General features: G+C 44.1%; 1 protein-coding gene across 1 annotated transcript; it reads right to left on the reverse strand.

Moving 5' to 3' along the window:
* Positions 1 to 252: 252 nt before the first annotated feature.
* ZWINT (ZW10 interacting kinetochore protein) lies at positions 253 to 3,202 on the reverse strand. The gene is made up of 8 exons (XM_070431901.1): positions 3,084 to 3,202; positions 2,492 to 2,582; positions 2,202 to 2,325; positions 1,891 to 2,057; positions 1,716 to 1,772; positions 994 to 1,136; positions 737 to 914; positions 253 to 336 (listed from the first exon to the last, which is right to left on the reverse strand). The coding sequence occupies exons 1-8, from the start codon at positions 3,128 to 3,130 to the stop codon at positions 328 to 330; spliced, it is 816 nt and encodes a 271-aa protein (XP_070288002.1). The 5' UTR covers positions 3,131 to 3,202; the 3' UTR covers positions 253 to 327.
* Between the last annotated feature and the right edge of the window lie 5,859 nt (positions 3,203 to 9,061).

Raw genomic sequence — 9,061 nt, forward strand, 5'->3', positions numbered from 1 at the left:
CAGTGATTAAAGTTCTCTTCCCCTATCTAACCACCTGCCTAAAGCATTCTCCTCCTCCCTGGATTAAGCTCAGCATGTTTGCATCATATTGATTTGAACAAGCAACTCCTGAGGCCCCAGGCCAGGACCCCCTACCCATTTGCACCCTCTAAACTCACACCAGTTCCAGCACTTGTCATGTCGTTGGCTTTTGAATGTGGTTCTTCCCACTAACATATGAAGACAAATAGACAAACAGGCAGCTGAGAGCTCAAGGCTTTTAATCAACAGAATCCAGAACCTGACCCCACCTGGGTCTTGGTCAGAAATCAGGCTGTACTCAGAAGCTCAGTCTACCTGCAATGAGGGTGGGGCAAGAGGGTTGGGGAAGAGTAAGAGAGGGGTTAGGCCAGGGTCGGCTGGGCATGGGGGTGAGGTGCTTCAACCACGAGATAAACTCCTTGTTCCTCCCCACTTTCTACAACACCATGAACAGTTGAGCTCCTAATAGAGAGGTAAACCAGAGGCCCTCCCTCCTTCCACTCCTGCAGTCCAGAAACACAAGGCCCTGGGTTGGAGTCCTACCTAATCTAGGGTCCTTTCCCATGTCGCTGTCCCCAGGAAGTCATGGCAAGCTTGCAACTCCAGCAGGAGTTAGGCCCTCACCCTTGGGGAGACATGGTCTGAGCAGTGCCTAAGCCCCTTCTCCCAGATTCTCTCCCTGCCTCCATGCCCATTTGTCCCATTTCTCACACACCTTGGAGGACACACTTCCATCTCTTCCCAGGGTATCCGCTCTGGTCTGCTCCTGGGATTGGGTCAGCAGCTGGGACTTATCCTCAGGAAGATCCAAGTCTTGTGGTAGCTCTGCCTCTGTCTCAGGGGATTGCAGCTGACCCTGCAAGGTGTATAGCAGTTGAAGGAAGGTCTGGTGCCTGGAAGAAAGAGCTGGGTGTGAAGGGAGGAGCTTCAGCTGGAACACCCCGAGCCTGCAGCCCATGTGCCCCGTCTCACCTCTGCAGCTTGTCCCGCTCCTGCCCTGCTTGCCGCTTCAAGGTTCCCAGCTCCTGATACAGCTGCTCAAGCTCCTGCTGAGTTCCTGCCTGACGCTGCCTCACCTCTGCAGAAACTTCTGCTAAGTGCTGTAGACGCTTCTCCTATCATAAGTGAGAATGCAGACGTGGCTCATCAGATGCTGAACAGCCTCTGCCCTACCCCCTTCAGCCTAGAAGGCACAAACAGGGTAACACTCACTCAGTCTGCTATGTGCCAGGCACATTTTAAGCACTTGCTATACAGTGGGGCCTTGACTTACGAGTTTAATTGTTCCGAGACCGAGCTCGTTAAGGAGCTCGTTAACTCAAATTACTCTATCAACTCAATGCAAAAAATCGGCTGAGAGACAGCTGGTATCTCAAAAAACTCGTTAGTCGGGACACTCCTAAGTCAAGGCCCCACTGTATTAGTTGCTTAATCATCTGAACAACTTGACTTTTTAGGGTAGGTGCTAATATTGCCTCCATTTCATAGATGAAGAAACAAGCACAGAAAGTGAGGTGACTGCCCAAGGTCATGCAGTTGTAAATAGTGATGCTAGGACTCAAGTCCATGCCGGTACCTATACATACTATAATGCCTCACAGAAAGAAAGGAGATGAGTTTTTCCTGGCAGAGCACTCAGTCCATGAGACAGCATGGTGATAGAAAAGGATATTTTCTTAGGGGGATGGACGCACCTGTTGCAGCTTCCACTGCTTCTGGGCTGTTCTGAGTTTCTCCATGGCTACTTGCTTCTGCCGGTAGGCAAAGGATGGGGGGACAAGAGGAGAAAGAGTTTATTTTTCTGGTTGCATGCTCGCCCTTTCCCTCCTCCTCTCTGAATGTCCTTCCCTCCCCTCACTCTGGGCGTACCTTGGCCTGGAGCTGCTCAAGGGCCTCCCGGAGCTGTGCCTGCTTCCTTTGGGCCTCCTCCATCTTGGGCATGGCCTGGATCAGGGCCCTTGAGATAGCCTCCACATGTTCTTGGTAGGTAGCCTTCAGCTCTTTCCATTGCTCCTTGGCTGCAATTGCCTTCTGTCCTGAGATGAGCCACGAGAATGAAAACTTGAGTGAAGGCTGGCCTGCTAGCCTGAAATACTGGGGCCTCGGTCTTTCCACCAGCTACACAGCTCCCTTCCTTCCCCACTCAAGGCAGGCCCTCTCCCAACCCCCTGACTACTCACGGCTCCAGTCTTCAGAAGCCAAGGGGTCCAGGCCCTGGACAATGTCCTCCTGAGCCAAGAAGTTCTGCAGGCAGTCCACTACCTGAAGCTGGCTGCAGAGCAGCTTGTCCTTCTTTCGGGAATCCTGTTCAGAGGGAGGAGAGAGGCAGGGGACGTCCTTACCTCCTTGCACCGTAGGCCAACAAGGCTGCCTTCCAGTCTGCTCAGCATCAGTGCTGCCCAGCATCTCAGCAGAAGAGGCCAGGAGCAGTCCCTTGCTCCTGAAAAACTGGCTACCATCCTGAACATACCATCACAAACTCAGCCAGGATCTGTCCGGGCACCTCCGCCTCCTCCTGCAGGCCTATAGGCTCCAGGATGTTTGCCAGCTTGGCCAGGGCCCTGCAGGGGCAAGGAAACAGGGGAAACTGCAGGCTGCTGGGGCGGGGGCTGGATCTGGAGAACTTCTGTGCACACGTAGATACATGTACCAACGCCGAGAGTCTCCTCTGACCGGCATCTGTACACCGGCCTAAAGGGCCCTCTGCGACCCGGAATGGTGTGTGCATATGGAGGACATATGAAGGGAATAAGGACCATGAGCAAAAATAAGCAGGGCAAAAGGGAATAAGGAGTGTAGGGTGGGGAGTGTCCCGCTGAAGAGAAACCATTTGAGTCCAGGGAAACCCCCCGGGCACACCCCCGGGAGGCGTGCAAACGGGGAGTGACGGGCAGTCCCTCATAGGCCCGCATCTTGGAGACAAGGCATCCCTAGAACCTGAGACGAAGGTCTGGGGTCAGGATCACTTCCCCGCGGGGTCCAGGAAACGGTCACCTGTCCTCGGGGACCGGCAACATACACCACGGCCCGCCCCTGGCTGGCACCTGGCGGCAGACACTCACTCTACGGCTGCAGCCTCGGCCTCGGTCTCGGTCTCCGCCGCCTCCATCCTTCCCAGCGCAACGTTTCAGCCCGATCCCCTCCTAGGAACTCTTTTCGCTTTGGATCCACCGCCAACAGCGCGCCGGGACAGGCGATTGGTTGCCCGGTTAGTGGGCGGGATCAAGGAGCACCGTGCGCTCTGATTGGCAGGCGCTTACTCGCGCGTTGGCGCACCGCGCTGTTTGGCGCAGGCGCAGTTAGAGCTGGTCGTGGCGGGCGCGCAGGAGTTCTGCGCTTGCGCACTAGCCTGTAGGCGGTGCTGGAGCCTGGAGGTGGTGCTTTAATTCAGTAGCTTGTGGCGGGTTCATCTTACGCTGTGCGGAGGGAAAAGCATTGCACTGAGTTTGCGTTTTAGAGGAAAACCTGAGCATTAGTTTCATTTTTAATAAAATTCTGCGATAGAAATAGAGCATTGGGTCTGTCCTCCAAGACACTTGGCATCAGTAACGAAGAACAGTGCTCCTGGAGACACAGGGAATAAATGATATCAGCTCCGAAAGCTTATTGCCTTTAAAGATTTTCCGGGATACAGTGCAGGAGAGAGAGAACCCAAGCCAAATACCCGAGCTCACAAGATTAAGTTGAAATTCTGGGGATACCAAAGCAGGTGTTCGCAGCGGCGTTTAGGAGCAAGGAGAGCGATGCTCAGGGAGAGAACTCAGTTCTGCAGAGTTTTCCCAAGTGTTGAGCTGAGAACTGAGCAAACGGTGTCTGAGGACAGTGCCCGAAAAGAGTTTTAGATATTCCTAGAGATCATGTAGGGTCAGAAATTATAACTGTATCCACCAGTCAGGCTGGAAAACTTAATCCATGGGGCACTGGGTAGAGTTACACAGACAGGTCGCGCCTTAGTAGTAGGGAATAATTAGCTCTGAGCTGATCACTGCTGCAGAGCCACCTAATGAATCTTAAAAGCAAGACCCAGGTGGATCAAACTGTTAACAAATCGCTTAAATATACCGTATGACAGACCAAAGTTAAATAATATTTGTAGAAATGCAAAAATATTCAACAAACAATAAGATAGAGTTTACAATGCCTGGAATTCAATTAAAAAATCATCAACCTGACAAAAAGAGAAAGAAAAGAAAAGCCATAATGAGGAGAAAAATCTGTCACTAATCAGCACAGAAATGTATGTTAGAATGAACAGACGAGGACATTAAAAACACTTTTATAACTATTTCATTTGTTCAAAAAGATAAGCAGAGCTGTCATAAAAAGAATAAGGTAAATATGTGGAGTTGGATGCACATGTTGCTGCTGAGGATGTAAAATGATGCATCTGCTTTGGGAAACAGCTTAACAGTTTCTCAAAATTTTAAACATAAAGTTGCATATGAACCACAATTCCACTCCTAGGTATATGTCCAAGAGAAATGAAAATGTGCACACAAATCTTGTACACACACATACACGGCAGCATGTTATACCATGGCCCAAAAGTAGAAAAGCCCAAATACCCATCAGCTGGTGAATGTTAAAATCTATAACCCATCCAATAAAATATTTTCAGCAATAAGAGAGAATGAGTTACTGGTACATGATAAAACATGAATGAACCTTGAAAATATTATGCTAAGTTTCAAAAAAACAGTCACAAAAGAGCACATATTGTATGATCCCATTTATACATATGAAATTTCTGCATTAAGCAAATCTAGAGAAACAAAAAGTAGTTCAGTGGTTTTTCACAGCTGGGGGCTGACAGGGTTGGGAGGTGACTGGGCAGGGGCTGCAAGTAGAAGTGGGGTTTCATTTGAGGCAGGAATGAAAATGTCCTATGATTATGGGAAGATTGCACAATTCTATACAAAAAGCCATTCAGTTAAACTTTAAATGGGTCTCATGAAGCTCTCAAAAAGTTAATCAGAGGTATGAAAAATAATAAAGACAAATCAAACTATAGAGGTGACAATTACAATGTAAGAGATGAAATCAGATGGGATTAATAGTAGATTAAACATTGTATAATAAAAAATAAATGAAATTAAAGGCATAGCCTTCGAAACTAATAGGAATCACAGAAAATGAAAACAGCAAAGCAACAGTGATCTCTGGGACAATTTCTAACAGCCTAATGTACTTGTAAATGGAGTCCCTGAAGGAGAGGCAAGGAGAGAGGACAAAAAAACAAAACAACAAAACAAAAACAAAAGACACCAAACATAATGAAATTTAAGAAAACTATAAATTCACACATGAAGATGTTCTACTAAACCCGAGCACAAGAAACATGAAGAAAACTATATCAAACCATACATGGCTCAAAAATGTTGACGTTACATACAGAGAAACAAAAATAGTTTAAAAAATGTCACATTTTGAGTAAAAAATTTGCAAATGTATAAATTGCATGTGTTTATAAATTTAAAGAGTGCTTGTCTGCCACTCAGCAAACTCCAATGCCCTCCATAAATTGTATCTAGGGACTTTGTTGTTGCCCAGTCATCTTCCTCTGTTGCAGAAAATAGTAGCACAACCAGCTAGGAAGTAAGGCAAATTCCCTTAAGCATATAATTGATATGGAGGTTATATTTTCATTATTAAGATGGAAACATCTATTCAGTCATGAACAAGTTGAAAAGAAGAAAAAAAATAAAGCATCTGTTTCTGGAAATAGACAATTTCCCCCACTCATTTTGAAGCTTTTATTGTGTAGTGCATGAGAAATGATTCTGAAAACAGTATTTATTAGCACTCAAATGGAACATCAACTGTTTTATTGGGATGCATGAAGTGATTATGGGGGCAGGTTCATCTGAGATTCATAGAGCAGTAAGTAAATATAAGTAATGAGATAAGACACTTTTGCAATTGTCTATGAAAAATGAACTGCCTCTGGTACTTTATAAAACATTAAAAACAACATATCATGCATTGAGAACTTATTTCCAATTGCATAGAAATTTGTTTTGTATGTCCAGCTCCCAGCTGTGTTTTAGGATTTAAGTTGTATATCCAGATCTTTTCTGCCCGGTGGCAAGGCCATATAAATGAGTCTTGGGAAATCCAATGAATAAAACATGATATGTGCCTAAGTATTACCATACTGTCTAGTAACCATCTGTCATCATACAAGGTTATTATGATACTAGAGGCCCAGTGCATAAAATTTGTGCACGGGGGAGGGGGGGCGTGTCCATCAGCCCGGCCTGCACCCTCTTTAATCAGGGACCCCTTGGGGGATGTCCAACTGCCGGCTGCGAGATTGGGCCTAAACCGGCAGTTGGACATTCCTCTCACAATCCAGGACTGCTGGCTCCTAACCGCTCGCCTGCCTGCCTGACTGCCTGATCACCCCTAACCACCTCTGCTTGCCAGCATGATCGCCCCTAACTGCTCCCCTGCCTGTCTGATGGCCCCTAACTGCCCTCCTCTGCCAGCCTGGTCACCCCTAACTGCTTGTCCTGATTGCCCTGCTGGCCTGATTGCCCCTACTGCCTCTGTCTCGGCCCCCGCCACCGTGGCTTTGTCTTTTGTCTGGAAGAATGTCATGATGGATGTCTGGAAGCTGTTCGGTCTAATCAGCATATTACCCTTTTATTAGTATAGATTATTGACTATAGTCCCTATGTTGTATATTAATTCCCATGACATTTATTTTATAACTGGAAATTTGTACCTCACTTTATTAGACATATTAATGATGATAACTAGTATGTCATAAACCTGAAACTAATATACTATTGTATATTAAATATGTTTTAATAACAAATAACTTTATCCCAGACCAACACTGGTATATTTTTTGTCTCTATAATAGGCTAGCCTTTTCTGGACATTTCAGAACATACAATAGGTAGGTTTTGTGTGTGTGTGTGTGTGTGTGTGTGTTTTGTATCTGCTTCTTTGCTTTTGCACAAGGTTTTGAGGATCATCGATATTGTAGCATGCATCAATAATTTGTTCCCTTTTATTAATATATTCCATTGTATGGATATCCCAAATACAGTTTATCTATTCACCAGTTGATGGAAATTGGATTGTCTCTAGTTAATGATTTTTATGAATAATGCTATTGTGAACATTCCCTTAAAATTTTTGTGTGTGGCCATAACAGGTTTTGCTCAGTCAACAGAGTATCTACCTGCAGATTGAAAGGTCCCAGGTTCGATCCCCAGTAGGGGGTGTGCAGGAGGCTGCTGGTTGATGTTTCTCTCTCATCGATGCTTCTAACTCTCTATCCCTCTCCCTTCCTCTCTGTAAAATCAATAAAATATATTTAAAGAAAAGTTTTTTGTGTGGACATATGAGGGCCATCTTTTTATATGTTTATTATCTATTTGTATATCTTCTTGGATGAAATACCTATTTAAATATTCTGCTCATTTTAAAAATATGTTACTTGATTTCTTAATGTAGAGTTGTAGCAGTTATTTCTATTCTACATACAACTGTTGTTGTTGTTTTTTAAATCAAATGTATGGTTTGCAAATATTTTTCCCCAGCCTGCAGCTTGTCTTTTATTTCCTTAACATGTCTCTTAAACTATTAAGAATGCTTTGCCTAGTTGAAGTTATAGCTTTTTTTTCTATATTGTCTTCTCAAAGATTTTTAGTTTTAATTTCCACATCTACACTTATTATTTTGAGTTAATTTTTTTGTGGATAGTGTTGGGTAAGAGTCTAAATTCATCTTTCTTCATATGAACATCCAATTGTTGGAGCACCTCTTGTCAAAAAAAACCTATTATTTCCTCAATTAATTGTCTTGGCACTTTTGCCAAAATTCAATTCTGTTTCTTTGATCAATGCTCTTATTCTTACAGAGCATCACATTGTTTTGATTATTGCACCTATTTAGTTCATTTAGAAATTGGGAAGTATGTGCCTTAAAACCTTTTCACCTTTTACAAATATGATTGGCTAACCTGTAATCTATAATATAAACTTCATATTATAAAGCATATTATCATATGCTCTGTTTTTAAATATTTCTACAGAAACTTGAGGCTCTGCTAATCTTTCCTCTTGTTGATTAGATTGAACAAATTCTATAGATGTGTTCTCAAGTCTAGTGATTTGGTCCTTTCCATCAATACTTTATTGAGTACATCCAGTGAGATTTTTTAAAAAAATTTCATCTATTGTAGTTTTCAATTCTATGACTTTCTGTTAATTCTTTTCTATAACTTCTATTTCTTTCCTGAGATTTTCTGTTTTCATATGTTTTAAGACAAATTATGGCTGTTTTCTAAAGCATGTTTAAGACAGTTGCTTTTAAAATTATTGTCAAATAGTTCCAATATTAGATTCATCTCCATACTGGCATTTGTTGATTGTCCTTTCTCATTAAATTGTGGTTCTCATGTTTCTTGGTACAATGAATGACTTTTTATTATATCCTGAACATTTTGTTTATTTTGTTAGGGGACTCTTGTTCCTAAGTAGTATTTTTTTTTAATCAGGCAATTGCCCTAAGTTTATTATGTAAGTTAGAGTCTACTTCTCTGAGCTTTAACTTCCATGAAAGTTTAGTTTCTGAGTCCTTGCAGTGTTATTCATGTCTGCTTTGTTTTCTGGCCCTGCTAAGACTCCTGCTCAACTCCTGCTGGTGCCATCTGTGGGGTCAATGGCAATCTCCTGGGCTGAGGAAAGAAGCCACTGGACTTAGTCCGTTTATAGGGTAGACGCTGGGGAGTCAGAGGGCTTTGCTACTGTGATCGCTGTGAGAAGAGGGGGCCACTCGCTGAGCCCTCGTACTGGAGTAGGGGATAGGAGAGCTCGGACTGCTTCTGTAGCTGCTGGGAGATTAGGCCACTCACCTGCCCTAAGTTATGGAGCAGGCTCTGCTGCTGCCACTGCTGCTGGTCTATGGGACCATCCCTAGAGATCTCATTTGTGGAGAAGTACTTGGGGATTCCCACCAGGTCCCTGTGAGCCTCTATTTTTCCAGTCCTTTGGTCAGAAAGAGCAGGTTTTCCCTTTTTGTATTC

This window comes from Myotis yumanensis, unplaced genomic scaffold (genome assembly GCF_028538775.1).
Source record: "Myotis yumanensis isolate MYYU_CA2020_CCGP unplaced genomic scaffold, mMyoYum1.0.hap1 SCAF_13, whole genome shotgun sequence".
In the NCBI taxonomy this organism is placed as follows: domain Eukaryota; kingdom Metazoa; phylum Chordata; class Mammalia; order Chiroptera; family Vespertilionidae; genus Myotis; species Myotis yumanensis.

What these genes read in the sequence shown, in the direction of transcription:
- ZWINT (XM_070431901.1), bottom strand. Translation starts at nt 3,130, where the DNA reads ATGGAGGCGGCGGAGACCGAGACCGAGGCCGAGGCTGCAGCCGTAGA. An exon ending in GGCTTCTGAAGACTGGAGCC is followed by an intron (nt 2,058 to 2,201) that starts GTGAGTAGTCAG and finishes GGCTCATCTCAG; the next exon opens with GACAGAAGGCAATTGCAGCC. An exon ending in AGCAGTGGAAGCTGCAACAG is followed by an intron (nt 1,137 to 1,715) that starts GTGCGTCCATCC and finishes CACTTATGATAG; the next exon opens with GAGAAGCGTCTACAGCACTT.